General features: G+C 38.2%; 1 protein-coding gene across 1 annotated transcript; it reads left to right on the forward strand.

Moving 5' to 3' along the window:
* Window positions 1-5168: 5168 nt before the first annotated feature.
* Window positions 5169-8987, forward strand: BBS10 (Bardet-Biedl syndrome 10). The gene is made up of 2 exons (XM_004384623.2): window positions 5169-5370; window positions 5736-8987. The coding sequence occupies exons 1-2, from the start codon at window positions 5186-5188 to the stop codon at window positions 7702-7704; spliced, it is 2154 nt and encodes a 717-aa protein (XP_004384680.1). The 5' UTR covers window positions 5169-5185; the 3' UTR covers window positions 7705-8987.
* The last annotated feature ends 9623 nt before the right edge of the window (window positions 8988-18610 follow it).

Consider the following 18610-nt stretch of genomic DNA (forward strand, 5'->3'; position numbering starts at 1 on the left):
TTGAAAATGATAGAGCCTTTTTTTTTCCTCTAACCACTATAGCAATCTTAAGTAATTTATGTGACCCTTATGTTTCTATGAAGAGCCATTTCCTGTGTATTGTTGGCAGAACAATACATATTCCAGGTGTATATGTAAAAGTATTTTTTAAGTTGAGTGAAGCATAAATAAGATGTACCTATATCCAGTATTTTCATGACTACACTAAAACAGGTGGTTTTTTTGGTTGCATTTCATATTTTTGTCAATAAAATTTTTGTACTCACATTCTGTTACCAGTGTAATTAATGCTCAACTGCATATTTGTTGATATATGGTATTTTGTAAATATTGAACAATTACATCTTTTTTATGGTTTAAATTAGTATTAATGTGTCTATATTATATATAACTAGATTGGCTGATCACAAAAATCATCATTAAATCCTGAAAAAAAGATTTTGTTGGTGATCCACCTTGGGATTTTGGTCTTATCCATGTGTGTGTTATTTTCATTTGGTCCACATAGTATTTTATTTTGTATAGGTATCTTCTAAGACTGGAAAAGTAGTTCTTTTCTTTAAATTTTTTTTTTTAGGGCAGATGTTATGGTTCTTACCCAAGGAGTCAAAAACTATTTCATGAGAAAGAGCAAGGTTACTGTTACGAATTGTGTCCCCAAAACATATGTGTTGTAAGTCCTAACCTCTATGCCTGTGGTTATAATCCCATTTGGGGATTTGTTTTGTTATTTGTTTTGTTAATGAAGTAGGATTAGTGTAGGGTATACCTTGAGTCTATCTCTTTTGTAAAATATAAAAGAGATTAAACAAGCCAGCAGAGGAGAGATGGAGGAAGAGATAACGCCAAACCACATAAAGATTGCCCAGGAGCAGAAGCTCAGAAGAGACAAGGACCTTCCTCCAGAGCCGACAGAAAGAAAACCTTCCCCTCAAGCTGGCACCCTGAATTCTAGCCTCCTAAACTGTGAGAAAATAAATTTCTGTTTGTTAAAGCCATCCACTTGTGGTATTTCTGTCATAGCAGCACTAGATAACTAAGACAGTTATTCATGACTGTTTCTTATACACTAAAAGCACATACCTAATCTGATAGTCCTCTTACGCTTTTAGCTGTATGAGTTCCTTTCTGTGTACTGAACACAAAACTCAGGAATTGGTGGCTTAGTTGTAGATCAATACTTACACTAGGCTTAGGGTATGAATCCTTTAAAACACATAACTTTTTATTTAGCCATAATATGTAGTTAATTTTGAATGTTTTTTTACCTGAGTTTAATCTTTTACACATGGATTCATAAAAATTGTGATTTAGTTCCCAGTTGTCTGACAGCCTCATGATGGTTTCTAGGATTTAAGACCTTATAACCAGTTTTTTTCATTTGATCAAGAAATTTTATTTTCTCACATGAAAATTATTGATGTGCGCATTTCTTTTCTAGCTGTTAAGTGTACTATGCCTTCAGTTATCCACCATTTAGTAAGATGTAACTCTACATGTAGGGAAAGTAAATATTTAGGGCATGGGAAATGTTAAGTAAGTTTCAGCAATAGATATTTTTCTTATATTTCATGTCACTATTTTTTGTATCACTTATAAAGGTACAGTGTAATCTTGGTCACAACTCAATATTGGCAACTTCATTCCATTGAAAAGTTGGCCTTGTGAAATACAACCTTCATGTAGTGTTCATACTTTTGTGCCTTTAAGAAAATCTTTTTTGTCATCTTTGTGTTACAGTACTTCAACATGATTCAAAGTGTTGATAGGCTTAATTGTCATTAAAAGGTCATTTATTTGTGTCATTTTATTTCCTTTTATAAAGCAAATAATAATGCTGTACTTTTACAAGGGTTTGTCTGTTTACCTATTTCAAATATATTCTCTACTCTCAGACATCATTGAAATAGACTTGTCAGATTATCTGAGTATTGTAAACAGTGCCTTTTTTATGGAATTCACACTGTTTTGGGTGTCATCTTGTGCCATATACACAAAATTTTGTGGGAGTCATTTTTAACTTTTTGAAGAATATCTTAAGTATTTAAGAAAACAAATGTTTAAAATTCCATTTTTCCAGTGTTTAGCATTCCTAGTGAGTGAGCAAGGAATATATTTTTTTGTTTGGCATATAGTGATGATGGCATTATTGATAAGCCACATGACACTGCAGATTATTTGAATTATGTTAAATGTACAGAAATAAAATACTAAATTATACCAAATTTTCATTTTGAACCAGTGGGGGAAAATCCTACCGAAATCATGAAGTTTTCATTTCAATTTCTATCTTATTTGACTAAGTGGAAAAGAGATTCTTTAAAATGTATGACCTGCCACTATTATGTAATTTGGTTTCATTCTGTTCTACTTACAGTGTGAATTTAACATATTTAAGTTACTTTTTGTTAGTCTTAACATACTGTTTTTGTTAGTTTTTAATTGAAGATGGATTGTTAAAATTGTATAGGACCAGTGTCTTGTTAATGTGATTAACATATTTAGAAGAGCCACAAGAAACCCATGACAAAATGAATGTGAATTTACTTTCTAAAATATTTAGAAAATTTTATCCTTCTGCATGTATCATGTAAAATTATTTTAGTTTTACAACATTAAACTTTTTCATTTAAAGAAAAATGCCATGGAACGTTTGAACTGATGAGCCACAGAAGTTAAATTGAAATTTTTTTTTTTTTTTCATTTTTTTAGCATGCTAACTATATCTAAATTAAACCTCCTGCTTAGTGGCTATTTATAAATCTAAGCACTACCACTGGTCAGTTTTGTATGATAATAGAATAAAAGTATGTTATCTACAGTGTAAGTATAGCACACTGTCATTCTTTTCCATAAGGTGCATAGTAAATATACAGTAGTCATAGGTTACTGTTTTGTAATGTATTACATTTCTAATCTATTATTCCTAACCTATTATGTTTGCAGAGACAAAAGAATTTTTTTAATGATCTGTATAATTATGCTGACTTCTACAAGTAGGCATTCTAAATAAAATTTTAAAAAACAGCAAACTGTGATCAAAAAGACGGTTGAATATAAATATGGTAACTAAATTATGTAGTGCTAATTTTAGTATTCACTTTGGAATAGTTGCGAAGAATGGTGAGGGGCTTGGAATGGATTTAACAGAATCCCTGCTATATGCTTTACTTGGTGCTATATATGAATTCTTCTAACAACCTTAAATGGAAGTTAGATTTTAAGATAAGTGGAAGATAGCTGGATTTTTATAGGCTTGTTGGGTGCTGTAAAGTCGATTTTGACTCATAACAACCCCATGTGACAGAGTAGAGCTCGATAGATTTTCTTGGATGTAATCTTTATTTCAGGGAAGCAAATCGCCAGGCTAAGATAAATGACTCTAAAAGCCACACAGTAAAAGTGATATTGTTCTTGTGAATTTGAAAGTGAAAATTTGAACTTGTCAGTCTATGTCTGACACCAGTGTCCATGCTCTTTCCGCTGTATTCTTAAAGAACTCTGATCTTGGCACTTTACTTTCAAATGTTATTAATACTCTACTGCTCAAAGTAATGTTACCTTTTTGCGATGGATACCAGTAAACCATTCGCCATTGAGTCGACTCCTACTCATGGCTACCCTGTGTGTCAGAATAGAACTCTGTTCCATAGGATTTTCAATGGCTGATTTTTCAAAGTAGACCACCAGACCTTTCTTCTGAGGCACCTCTGGGTGGACTTGAACTTCCAACCCTTTGGTTAGTGGCTAAGCGTGTTAACCATTTGTTCTATCCAAAACCAAACCATTCTGAGTCCACTCAGATGAGTCCCAAGAAGTCATTCCTCTCTGGTTTCCCTCCCTTTTCCACTGCCTCCCTCCCCACTCCATTCTTGCTCTCCCCTTGCAGTCCCATTGCTTCTGGCTCATAGTTGATTCAGGGAAGACAAAGGAAGGGCCTAAGTTTTTGTGCATAGGATTAAGGGAAAAGGAAAACAGGTTGTTCAACCTCAATGCAATATGTACAAGATAAATCATTTTCTTGCTAATATTGATCACGTGCTGTATCTCGAATAGGTGTTCTGCTGTTACGCTAATCTAATCTTCACCTTACAAAATGTCCCCTTTTCTTGGGATGGTAAACCAGGAGAGTAGACTTGCCAGAAAAATTTGGTGGGAATGCTGGAAGTATTTGAGTGCTTACTATATGCTAAGCACTATGTCAAGTGCTTTATAAACATTCTCATCCTTCTCAAAACCCTATGAGATTTTTCTTTTATATGTCTGTTTTCTCGTGGAGAAAAGTGGGAACCAAGGAGATTACTTCCTGAATGTCACAGATAAATAAATGGCAGAGAAAAGCCAAAGCCCATGTTCTTTAACCACTTCATCCTTAAGGGTGTGTCTACACTTTAATATATGAAACAGTATATTCTTTCTGCCTTTGAAATGTACCCAATAATCTTAGGACGCTATCTTATTACAGCTTACCACTGATCACCAATGTAGCTAAATGACTTAAGTCTTCACATCTATCACCACTACTAAAGAAAAAGTAAATGGTGATAGCTGGGGTTTCATAGTAATACCTGAGCCTAGGAAATGTGACAAAGACCACTGCGGAAGGCACAAAGCCTGAAGCTCATAACCGTTCTCCATCCTGCATCCTGCTTTTTTATTAGGCGTGAAAGCGACTGATGAGGTGTGGACAGAGTCTGCGTGAACCCAAGGCACAGGTTTTGCTACAAAACAAGGAGCAACTTTGTTGGAGACGAGGGAGCGGACCGATTCCACCCGTGGTGTCCGTTCCTTCTCTCACATAGGCTATTATGCTGACTTTGGAAGGAAGTTTCTCGCAAGATGGCAGGGATTCGGGGGAAGCTGAAGCCAAGGGAGGGAACTAGTCCACCTAGAGAGCCCGGGGAGGGTTTACCGTTTTCGCTCTAAGGTCTGCTGCTAGGAAGTCCCCGCCTTCTTCTACCTTCGAGGGCTACTGGGCTGATAGCCCCGACTGGCAGAGCCACTGGAGCTTTTCTGCAGAGCGGAAGGAGAGGAGGGACAGCCCGCTCACCCAACCAAAAAGCGTTGCTGCCCCAGCCTCCGGCGTCGTTCCCGCCCTTTCCGCTTCCGGCCTCTCCCCCCGCCCCCAGTGTTGGCGTTGCGTTGGGCGGGTTAGCGGCTTTAAGTGACAGAGACCCAAAGGGCTATGGCTGCCGTGGGGTGTTTGAAGGCTGCGTTGCAGGTTGCAGAGGTGCTGGAAACCATCGTAAGCAACTGCGTGGGGCCCGAAGGGCGGCAAGTTCTGTGTACGAAGCCCACCGGCGAGGTGCTGCTCAGCAGGGACGGAGGCCGCCTTTTGGAGGCGCTACACTTAGAGCATCCCATAGCCAGGTACACGCCCCCCATGCTATACAACCCGTAGCCGGGCTCCCCAGGCCAGCACCCGGAACATTTTGTCCCATCTGGAAGCCATGCTTCTGGAAAAACTGATTCTGGTTCAGACCAGTACACGCTTGGGGTTAGACCGCTGCCCAGGGAAACACTCCCTGGCCCCAAATCTTACCAACTCCCAAGAACACTTCTCATTCCTATACTTTCCGCGTGACCCCACCCTAGAATTATGGAGTAGAACAAGGTGTAACTTGAGAAACGAAAAACCAAGGACGTATATCCTGTGAAAACATGGTTTCAACTTGGTTCAGATGGGAGAAGCCAGCCTTTGGAAAATCTGAATTGTTTAATTTCTTTTTGTGCAGGATGGTGGTGGCATGTGTTTCCAGTCATCTCAAAAATTCAGGAGATGGTGCTAAAACATTTATTATCCTTCTTTCCCATTTGCTCAGAGGACTTGACGCAGCCACAGACAAAGAAAAGGATTCTTTGGTTTCTGAAAATATTCAAACCCATGGAAGGCATTGGAAAAATTGTTGTCAGTGGAAATTTATTTCTCAAGCTCTTCTAACGTTTCAGGAACAAGTATTAGACTACTTTATGGACCAGTGCTTGAGTAGACACTTTTTGTCCGTCTTTTCTTCATCCACTCAAGAGAAAACATTGTGTAGGAGCTCTACAGAGTTGCTCTTAGAAGCATACTTTTGTGGAAGAGTGGGAAGAAATAATCACAAATTTATTTCACTGTTGATGTGTGACTACCTTTTCAAGTGTGTGGCTTATAACAGTAGGATTGAAGAAGTATTTGAATTAGTGGATGACTATTTTGCAGAGTTGAATGTTGGTGTCATTGGCCTTCCTGTTTCAGATTCCAGGATTGTAGCCGGACTTGTGCTTCACAGAGATTTTTCTGTGTACTGCCCAGCAGATGGTGACATAAGAGTAGTGATAGTAACAGAAACCATTCAGCCTCTTTTTTCGTCTTCTGGAACAGAGTTTGTTCTAAATTCAGAAGCACAGTTTCAGGCATCTCAATTTTGGATTATGGAAAGGACAAAAACCATAATGAAATATTTACAAGGTCAGAATGTAAAGTTGCTCCTGTCTCGTGTGAAGCAACCAGATTTAGTTATTTACTATGCAGAACTGAATGGCATATCAGTGGTGGAGTGTTTGTCATCAGCAGAAGTGTCTCTCATTCAGAGAATCACTGGTCTTTCTCCTTTTGTACTACCACAGACCTGTTCACAGCATGAAGTCTCTAACACTGCCTTGTTGAAATTTTGTAAGCCCCTTATCCTTAAATCCAAAAGGTATGTTCATCTTGGCTTGATTAGCACATGTTTGTTTATACCACACTGTATAGTTCTTTGTGGACCCGTGCAGGGTCTTGTTGAACAACATGAGGATGCTTTACATGGAGCTTTTAAAATGCTCTGGCAGTTACTTAAAGACCTTGATCTAAGTTACATGACAGGAGCCGATGACCAAAGTTATACATCAAGTCCTCTTATTTACAAGAATAGTAGAGAAAGTGAGCTGTTACAAGAAATTGGTAATGACTCAATACAAAGGTCATATCAGGGCACAGTTGTAAAGAACAAAGACAAACTGGTAACTGTTCGAACACATTTAATAGTATATTCAAATTTGGAGATTCCAGGTGTAGAATTAGAAACATATGTTCCATGTTCAGCATCAAAACTGACACCAGCAGATACACACCAAACAGATGACACACTGAAATGTTTATCTCAGAACAAAACCAGCATAATTGATGACCATGAACCATTAATTGAGAGTAAGTTCACTGCTAATTCAACAACAGAAAACACTAAAATAGAAATGTCTTACGAAAATGTACAGGTCACAAAAAGTGTTGGCAAAGGGAACACATTACCAGTAAGCTGTAAGTCACTGGAGAGTTACTGTTCTTCATCTATACCAGCAGGTTGTGTTTTGCCAGTGGGTGGTAATTTTGAGATTTTGTTACATTACTATCTTCTCAAGTATGCCAAAAAATGCCAACAATCAGAGGAAACCATAGTTAGTATGGTAATAGCTAATGCACTTTTAGGGATTCCTAAAATTCTTTATAAGTCTAAGAAAGGAAATTATAGCTTTCCACAGATATACATAAGAACTCTCCATGCACTGCAAACCAATCAACCCGTGTTAAGCACTCAAACAGGCTTGGAATCAGTAGCTGGTAAATACCAGTTACTGAATTCAGTTCTTCAGTGTTTGGCAAAAATTTTAACCATTGATTTAGTAATCAATATCAAGAGACAGCCTCGGAAAGTTTATGATCAAGATTCAGAAGATGAACTATAAAATTGAAATTTTTTTTTTTTTTTTAAAACCAAGTTTTCAAGTCAATTCAGCCTGCTTAGAAAACACCGTGACTTAAAACTTAAGTCTTTAGAGGTATACTAAGGCCACTGAATAGAGGAAGCCAATTCTGGCTAAGCACATCTTTTTCTTCCCTCTTATATGTCTCTGTGTTTCGGAGAGTGTTTCTTTATAGCTCTTCCTTTCTACTTACCTGTTTCTTTTTTCACTCTTCATCTCTCCACCTTTCTGTATTTAACTCAGAATCTTTTCTCTCAAATGTGGGTGAGGTCTTAAAATGCCCTCCTATTTTAATTGTTTATAATATAAAACATATTATCTGCTTCATTTAAAATAATTTTTTTCCCTATTAGTAATTTCTAAAGCAGAGAGTAAAAAGTCTCAATTTTTCTCAAGAAGCATATTAGTTAAATTAGTTTTTACTTTTATGTGGCCCCAGGTTTATTTATATTTCATGTGGAAACACCTGAATAGATTTTCCCTATACTTAAACCATTGAATATATGTTATCAGAAATATGATTTTATGCTTTGTGAACTTAGTTCTATAGGTAAAATTTAATACCAGAAAGGATATGAAATCCATGCTTTCATCTTCTGGCTGCTAAAAGTTTTTAAAGATAATTGAAGTACTTGTTTTTGGTACACAGCTAAGACTTTAGTAGTAACAGATAATTTGAGAACTATTTATTATTTCTAACATGAACTTACAAATGTATGTATTTTATTTTACAAGTTTATAAATGCAGATAATACCGTGCATGTAGCTATGGGTAAGGACAGTGTCTCCTACTTTTACGTTCTCTGGTAACACCTGAAACAGTGCTATATTTATACCAAATATTCAAAAGTGCTTGTTGAATAAAACAGCGTTATCTTTAATCCATTTCTCTAAAGACATATTTCCAATTTACTAATTGAACTAATTCTTATTGAGTGCTTACTGTGTGCCAGATACTATGCCAGATGCTGAATATAGAGTGCTGAACAAAACAGACATGGTTCTTGTCCTTATACACCTTTCTCAAAGGTTAATAGATACGTGATAGTTACTTGAGTTGGGAGGATTGAATTTTGGAAAATTGATGACAAAATTTTAATTACAGTTAAAATTGAGTAAGTGGTGACTAATAATGTATTTACCACACACAGTTTGCACTGGACTACTAACCTAAAGGTTGGCAATTTGAACCCACCTGGCAGCGCTACGGAAGAAAGGCCTGGCTATCTGCTTCCGTAAAGATTATAGCCAAGAAAACCCTATGGAACAGTTCTGCTCTAACAGATGGGGTGATCATGAGTTGGAATTGTTTCTACGACAGCAGGTTTGGTTGTTTTGTTTTGTGGTTCTTTTTGTTTGTTTAATAATATATTTAAAAACTGACATCCTATCCTGCAGCATCACATCATCTTTTACATTAAGTATAATTCTAGGTTTTTTTTAAGTTGATGCCGTAAAACACAATATTTCATTTCTGTGACCATGGAGAGAATTAGTTCTATTTCTTATATTGGATTCATAGAAGAATAAACCTGCTTTGAAATAGTATTTTTTTAAATTTTGTTGTTGTAGTTTTATTAAATACTCCTCCATCATCAAAAGCATTCAAAGACTTTTTCAGACACACCCAGTGCCTTGCATATAGTAGGCATTTAATAGCCATAAATGGTCATTAGTCCAAGAGCCTGTTTGTAAGATGGAACTGAATCTTCGCATGCTTAGCACCTGGTCCAATATCTGGTTCACAATAGGTATCCAATAAATGTCTGTTGACGAACTGTTTGTTCAATGATTAGTCATTCAGTCATGATTATTTCTATCAAATTTTCATGGACTAATGATATATTTTGGGGAGAAGGAGCAGAAAATGTAGAACAGTTCAACACAAAGTAGTTATTTAAAAAAAAATCCCTCTAATACGGTGATAAAGCTTTCATGGGTCATTCTTATCATTTACAGAATAACACTGGGAAGTTTACATCACTATGTTAGATAGGAGAGCACCTTAAAGATGTAATTACATTGCAGTTATGACACCATCTCCCACAAAGGATTTGAGGTGACCTGCAGTAAGAATAGACAAAATTGTGGTAAAATCTGAATAAAAATCAAAGAATCAAGACCAAGGAAAATATAAAGACAATTAGAAGTCAAGACCATGTTCTTGTTTTCTATTCCTACACAGTGAAGCACCCCAAGATTTAGTAGATTTGAAACATTTCGTTACCTGTCATGCTTCTGGGGATTGTCTAGGCTCAGCTGGACAACTTCCACTGTATTCTACTGGTTAAGGCAGTCACAAAGGTCTCCCAAGATTCAAAGGTAGGGAACCCAGGCTCCCCCACTTGATAAGAAGTGTCAGTATCACATAAGAAGAACATGTGTGATGGGATATATTGATGCAGCTATCTTTGGAAAATACAATTTGCTATGCCATATAAGGGAAAAAGAGGACAAACATGCATTAACTTCTCAGCTAAGTTTTCTGAAATTGCATACCAGTCTGCATGGCACAAACACTTCTTCCCCAGATAACCTTTATGAACCTCCTTATTTTTTCTCATTGGATCAGCACAAGCCATTTTTGTTTGGTTCCTAAAACAGTAATAAACATTAAATAGTTGAATTTTTAACATCCTTGAACTATTTCAGCCAGGGACGTTAGTCATGTTACATAAGAAGTGCCTTGGTGTCCATGTCAAACTTTAAAAGTGAGAGCGATACAATTTGAGCATGAACATTTATCAGAAATTACTTGTCTCCTCACAAAAGAAGTAGAATATTTGCCTTTCCTGTCCTCACAGCAGAGAAAAACAGCTCACCAAGGTAGGACCCAACACTTAGTTGAGGTCATATGGTGTAGTGCCTAGCAAACAGATGCTCCAGGGTGTTCTTTGTATCAGGGATTTTGCCGAGCTTATTAGAAGGATTTAAAAAGAAAATGAACAGCACAGTTAATATAGTTCAGTACTTAGAGCAAACATAGAAAATGACATGTATATACAAGGTTATTCATTGCAGCTTTGTTTGCAAAAGGTTTGTAACAAGCTAAACTACACGGATACACAAACTAAAAGGGGGGGCTAGTATGGAGAGGAACAGGTGGATAGGGAGGTGATTGAAGGAGATTTCTCACTGTATACTTTATATCATTTTGATCTTTGAACAATTTGAATATTGTATATTCAAAAATGAAATAAAAATTTAAAAATAAATCTAGAGCAGACACATAGAGAATGTTCCCCAAATAGTGATAAAGTAATGCAAAACTTGGCCTCGGAAATACAAGATCAGTAATGAAAGAAACTGTGTAAGAGACACAGAGGTGAATCAATAGAACTTTGACAATTAAAAGGTGGGGGGATACAACCAAAAGAGAATATTCCCAGTGGTTCTGGAAATGCGAGAACATTCTCCTTTGGCAGTCTCCAAAGAGATGTGAGCTAAGAATTCAGGCAAGCAGCGTAGTTTCTTCAGGGGATTTCCACAGTCCCAGGTCTGACTACCCTTAGGCAGACTAACCATCAAATTTTGTCAGCAGGCTGAGAGTGGCTCTATTTCAGCAGCTGACTCATACTAACCCAGCTTGTGAGTTTGATCAATTTATTTACAATGAGAACTGTCCCAAGAACTAGAATATTCAAAGTCCGTATGACCAATACATCCTTTTCTTGTGGGTAGACCTATGTGAGAAGTCAAGTAATAATCAGATGATTGCTGAGAAAGCATGGAATCAGAATGGGAGAAACCAGGTAAACTGCAGGATTCTCTTCCCAGTCTGTTCATGCTCCAGTTCCCCAGGGTTTAGTCCTGGCCCTCTTCTCCACCTATACTTCCTCACTAGGCGATTTATTCAGCCCACGGCTTTGGATGCCATCTAGATGCTGATAATTCCTGATTTTATGTTTACAGCTTCTGCCATTTTCTGAACTGACTCATTTATCCAACTGCCAGTTCAGTCTCCACTTGAATGCTAATAGGCAATACACCGTTTATCATGTCCAAAGTAGAATCATGATTTCCCATCCTCTAAATCTGTCCTTCCTCCTGCTATCCTATCTCAGTTAATGACATCACCAATCCCCCACTTGCTCAGGACAAAAACCTAACCAACACTATTGACTCCTCACTTTCCTTCACATCCCACAGCCAGTCTATCAGCAAATCCTGCTCGTTCCACCTACAAAATAGATTCTAAACCCACCTTTTTCTCACCACTGACTCCATTGACACACTCACCCAAACCACTTCATCTCATCCGCAGCAGCCTCCTAATGGTCTTACTTGCTTCTGTCTCACCTCATAGTTCTCTAGTGATTTTTCCCCAACTTTTTATTTAAAAAAATTTAAATCCACAGAAAAGTTGAGAGTGCAATGAACACTTCCATATACTTCATCTAGATTCACCAATCAGCATTTTATCACCTTTGTGCATACACATACACACATTTTACTGAATCATTTGAAAATTAGTTGTAGACATTATTATACTTTACCCCTAAATATTCCAGTATGTTTTTGCTCTGAACCAGGACTTTCCCCTACATAACTGAGTGATTGTTTTTAAAATTATGTGCCATTCCCTTGCTCAAAGTCCTCCAAAAGTTTTTTTTTTTTTTTTTTGCACACAGTAAAATCCAGACTTAGGATCTACAAGACTGCATGATCTGGCTGCTGCCTATCCTTTAGATTTCATCTCCTACCACTCCCTTTAGTTTACTCTGTACCAGTTACACTGTATCAGAATAGGTTTTGCTATACTGAGGTAACAACTCCAAATCTTAGAGGCTTAAAACAATACAAATGTATTTCTTGCTCCTGTTACATATCTATTAGGGATCAACTGAGGGCTGTGTTCCCACATTGTTGTATTCCTTAATCCCAGATCCAGACTGATCCTAGATCCAGACTGATCGAGCAGCCACTACCTGGAGCATTATGTCAGAGGGGAAAAACAGCTCTAGAGGATCTTACATCAGCAATTAAATTCTCTGTCTCTAAATGGTGCATGTCATTTCTGCTCATGGCTCGCTGTCCAAAACTAGTCACATGGTCTTACCCAACGACAGAAGAACCCGGTAGTAAAATCCTACGTTATACCTGGAGGGAAAGAGAACCAGAACATTTGGCAGACAGCACTAACATTTACCAAACTGGCTTACTTTCTGTTCCTTGAACACTCAAATTCATTTCAGCCTCTGGGAGTTCCACTTGTTATTCTGTTTATAACTCTCTTCCCATTTGATCTTCATGTGGCTCACCTCCTAACTTCCTAACTTCTAATATCTCCTTTCGGAGATGCTTTCCTTGATCGCCCAATCTAATTCCACACTCCCAAGACCTCTTCACTCTGTCTTCTTACCTTGTTGAGCTTTCTTTGAAGCACAAATCTGATGTTATTATTGTGTGTGTATGTGTGTTTATTGACTGTCTTACCCAACATAATGTTAACTCCATGATGACTTAGACTACTCACTTTTGTATCTCCAGTGTGCAGGATAGTCCCTGGCATAGTAGGAACTCAATAAAAGTTCAGTGAATGAATGGGACTAGATTTAATTGGAAGTCTGGCCAGGGCTCCCTTCTCCTGAACAATAATTGGATGCAGCAACCAACATTTGCTTATTTTGTGTGTTTCCCATGCTTTGTAAACCCAGATGGACACAGCTTTTTCTTAAAATGCCAAATCACTGCAAAATCCCATCCTACAGAATGACCTAGAAGCCATTCTGTGTCCTACAGATGACTTAGCATTGCTCTGGCCTAAACAATTTGTTAATTTTAAAGTGTAGCTCTCAGTGGGAAATTTTATTTCCCCATATTAAACTGAAAGCCTTCCTGTAGCCCCATGTACTGAATCCTGCTTATGCTTAGGTTAACTCTGTAGTAAGAGATAAAATGATGCATTGCATTGGGCAAATCAGTTACAAAAGATCTCTTTAAAGTGTTAAAAAGCAAAGATGTCACTTTAAGGGCTAAGGTGCACCTGACCCAAGCCATGATGTTTTCAATTGCCTCATATTCATGTGAGAGCTGGGCAATAAAAAAGGAAGAAGAATTGATGCCTTTGCATTATGGTGTTAGTGAAGAATATTGAATATACTGTGGACTGCCAGAAGAACGAACCAATCTTTCTTGGAAGAAGTACAGCCAGAATGTTCCTTAGAAGCAAGGATGGCGAGACTTCGTCTCACGTACTTTGGACATGTTACCAGGAGAGACCAGTCCTGGAGAAGGATATCAAGCTTTGGTAAAGTAGAAGGTCAGCAAAAAAGAGGAAGACCTTCAGTGCGATGGATTGACACAGTGGCTGCAACAATGGACTCAAACACAGCAACGATTGTGAGAATGGCACAGGACTGGGCAGAGTTTTGTTCTGTTGTACATAGGGTTGTTATGAGTCAGGATTGACTCGATGGCATCTAACAACAATACAACATGGTAAAATATAATAGTATGTAATTCTTACAGTCTTCATCATTCACAGCTACTCTTCTGGGTATTTGTATTTAGCACAAAATAAAAGACTTCCTTTATCCCCTCCATGGCCAATTCCAGATTTTATTATAAATAGACATCTGGGTGAGAACCTCCCTGATAATTGCAATCAAGGTTTCTTTTATTTTTTTATTTTTTATTGTAGTTAAATGAAGTTTACATTTCAGGTTAGTCTCCCATACAAAATTTTATATATATATTGTTATGTGACCCTAATTGCTCACCCCATTCTGCGACAGCACACTCCTCCTTTCTGCCCCTGATTCCCCATGTCCATTCAAGCAGCTCCTAACCCTCTCTGCCTTCCCATCTCACCTCTGGACAGAAGCTGCCCCTTTGGTCTCTTGTATCTGCTTGACTAAGAGGCACACTCTTCACAAGTATCATTTTATGACCCACAGTCCAGTCCAATCCCTGTGCGATCCAGGGTTCTTGTGCCAAGATTTAACATACCTAGTTACTGATTGAGTGTGCTCATGAACTACCCAGAGGGGTTTCTAGTTATGATGCACCACATTGTCTGTGCCACACTGTATGGAGAGCTGTGTTGCAACAATGGATATCTATGTTCTTTAAACAGGGAGCCCCCATGGTATATTTAATCATACATTTTCCAAAAGTACATTTTTATTAAACTTCTTGGGAATTTGTGTTTCCTCCACAACTTTCACATCTTTGTATACTTTACTCCCATACTGAACTCTTCTAATGTGTATTCTGTGCCTTACTATTTACATTAACTTGCTATATGCTTAGTCTTAATAATTAGGTTGGGACTCTTATTGGATCCCCAGATAGTAATTCCCACACGAGCATTAACAAGTGACATCTTGAGCATTGATGTGTAGAAAGTTATCTAATGTGCTGCTTGAGAAGATTTTGTTGATTAGTGAAAAATAAAAGCAGTTCCCATTTATACATTTCTACTCTTTGCAACATTTTACTCTAGCCCTTTTGAGAAGTAAAAAAGATATTTTATATGTGCATCAGAAGAAATAAAATGAACCGAATAGTGAAAACAAAATGGGGACATTTTACAGATTGTGTTTTGTTTCCCACTTTAGGCATGATGTAGTAGAAACAGCACAGTCTTTAAAGTCAAACACACCAATATTGCCATCCTGGCTCTGTCATTTACTGGTTGTGTAACTTTGGACAAGATACTAAATACCTCCTCTGCCTTCATTTCCTTGTCTGTGAGATGGTAATAATAGTACCTACTTTATGCAACTGTGATGAAGATTTAATAAAGATAAGAGAAGTGCCTAGCACAATACCTACCACATTGTTAAGTAAGTGCTTAATAAATACTGACTATATTACTTTGGTTATCTAAACATTTTTAACTTTTTCCCCCTTCCTCCAGTTCTTTAGTTGTGCCAGTTAATGTATGTCCTAAGTGTGGCATTATGGAAACAATAGGGAGAGTGACTCAACCCTGATGATATTTTAAGAAATTAATCTGGCAGCACTGTGTAGGATGGATTGTAATGGGTATTAATAAAAAGCAAAGAGACCACTTAAAAGATTATTGCAAATAATTTATGCAATAGATGTGGAGTCTGAATTAGAATGTCAACTAGGAATGGAAAGAAGGTATGTGTGTGGGACAAAGATCAGCTGGAATTGACAACTGATCAGATGTGGGGGAAGAAAGCAGGGAAATGAGTCAAAAATAGTACAGTAAAAAATGACTGATACTGAGGCTGAGTAAGTAGAAACATATTTGCATCATTTTTTGTCTACTTTTTGGGTTCCCCTCACCCCATAAAATGTCAGTTTTCCTCAGATTTCTTTCCTTAGCCTGGGTAACATGATTCAAATTCAGGATTTGGACTCTTAACTTCTCAGCTAATGCTTTCCAAACCTGTTACCTCTAGCGGGCTGCAAACCCATTTGTTCAGCTTCCTACTGGGTGTTTCTGAGATTACTGACACATACCTCAAACATAGTATCTGGTTTGAGGTTTGATTTTTACCGTAGTGTGATTTTTAAGATTGTGTGTCAACTTGGCTGGGCCATGATTCTCAGTGTTTTGGCAGTTGTGTGATTTTGTGGTCACCTCCCAGTTGAGATTTGATATGTGATCACCCCTATGATGGGATCTGCTGTGAGTAGCCAATCGGTCAAAAGGGAGCTTCCTTGGGCATGTGGCCTGCATCAAGTGTGGGCAGACATTCAGGCAGGGTTCAGGGGCCTTTGCTCATTCTGGATCCTATGCTGGCTCCTGTTCATCTGACCTCCGGTTCTTGGGACTTGAGCTAGCAGCTTACCTGCAGTCTTACCTGCTAATCTTGGAATTCATTGATCTTCATAGCCTGTGAGCAACAGCCCTGTTTTCCAATCTACCAATCATGGGTTCGCCAACCCCTGCAGCTGTGTGAATCAAGAGACACCTCTATCCTGACCCACAGATTTGGGACATGATTTAGGAAATAATATTGGACCTATTATTCCCTGTCCTTGAGCATAGAGAATGTGACCCAGCTGGAGCTGGGCTCACAAGGACTCACAAAGACACATCAACTGTGCCCTGAGGTGTAAAGACAATAGTTAAGATAATCTTGGTAAATATCTTTTAGGGAAACTTTCACATAAAGTAAATCAAACAGAACACAAAAGACTTTATACTCTTATCTTTTTCTATTAGCATTTAGCAAATAGAAATTTGTTGGACCAATGAAGACCCTCCTGAGACCTGCTCCAGTGATTGTGAAGAAAGACAATTTAAAATGTAGGATCACAATTTCTAGCCAATCTGAAAAGGTAAAGCTTTCAATGGTTTTGTCCATTTGTAATGTTAATTTGTACTGATGGCTCTGTAATGGTTCCCTGGACCTGGGCAGACATGGCTGTGGCTGTATGCTTGTCCATTTTCCCATTCTTGCCTATTCTGTAGTATTCTTTGGTCTTGGACAGATATGGCTGCAGCAGCATGCTTGTCTGTTTTCCCACTTTTGTCTGTTCTGTGATATTTCCTTGGACTCAGGCAGACATGGCTCTAACAGCATGGTTGTCCGTTTTCCACTTTTGTCTTTCTGAATATATGCCAAATAAAACTTTCTTTTTACTTTACTAAACTTTGTGATGTTTTTCCCCTACAACAGGCATTACAGTCTCTACAACCACATGAGCCATTTCCTTGATATAAATCTCTTTATATATATATATTTATATGCTTTACTGGTTTTGCTTCTCTAGAGAATCCAGCCTAAGATATTTGATACTGAGAGTGGTTCTAAAGAAACAAAATTGTAAGGATGAATTTTCTAAATTGGTTCTCAAGTCTGGTTAGTCTTAAAGATGTTGATGACTCTGCCTCCAGTAGTAAAGAGGGCACTGCTAATCCATGGCATGAGGTGGCAATTCAAATACACAAAGTATCAACACCAATAGATCAGGTATTAGTCAAAGATGAGGCTCTGGAGGATTGCATGTATGATACCTGTGATGGTTAACATTGTATGTCAACTTGACTAGGCCATGATTCCCAGTGTTTTGGCAGTTATATAATGCTGTGATCATTACCCTGTTGAAATGTGATATGTGATCACCCCCATGATAGAATCTGCTGCGTGGTACCGGCGGGAGCGGGGCCTGTGGCAGCTCACTACCCCCTCAGCCTTCATCTCACTGCCCTCTGCTGGCTACTTCCTGCTTGCTCTCCTTGCCAAGGTTTTTGGCTTGTTCTGGACCCAGCGGCTGCCTCTTGTCGTCTCACCTCTGGTTCTTGGGACTTGAGCTAGCAGCTTACCTGTCAATCATGGAATCCATCAACCTTCACAGCCTGTGAATGGGAGCCCTACTCTCTGCCCTGCTGACCTTGGGTTTACCAGCTTCTGCAGCTGCGTGGATTGGGAGAGGCCTCTACTCTGATCCACAGAGTTGGGACCTTCTAGCCTCTACAATTGCATGAGCTATTTCCTTGATACGAATTTCTTTCTATATATGTTTATATGCTTTACTGGTTTTGCTTTTCTAGAGAACCCAGCCTAAGATAATACCTTTCTACAATTTCATAATAATGAGGAGTATAAGGAAGCTGGTTGGTTTGTCCTACTTCCGCTAGACAAACTGGTGAAAGAAAGAGATGAGCTCAGGGCTTCAGAGTCAAAGCTCAATTGCTGCATAAATGACCTCAAAGTTGCCACTTGCACCTTAAAAGAAAGCCTTATTGAAGGTTCTGGCAAAATGGTGCTCTACGCAGAAGCACCACGCCGTCCCTCCACAGCAAAGATCCGAAAAACTAAGCCAAACAGAGAATACAACAATCGTGAAACCCTAAAACATCAAATGAAAAGATAAAGAACTCAGCCAAGCACCAAATGGAGTGAGAAAACTGACAGAGAACGGAGAGCGAGGAGAGATTTCATGCAGAGGTCCCCTACCA

The sequence above is a fragment of the Trichechus manatus genome, unplaced genomic scaffold, assembly GCF_000243295.1.
Source record: "Trichechus manatus latirostris isolate Lorelei unplaced genomic scaffold, TriManLat1.0 scaffold00125, whole genome shotgun sequence".
Taxonomy (NCBI): Eukaryota; Metazoa; Chordata; class Mammalia; order Sirenia; family Trichechidae; genus Trichechus; species Trichechus manatus.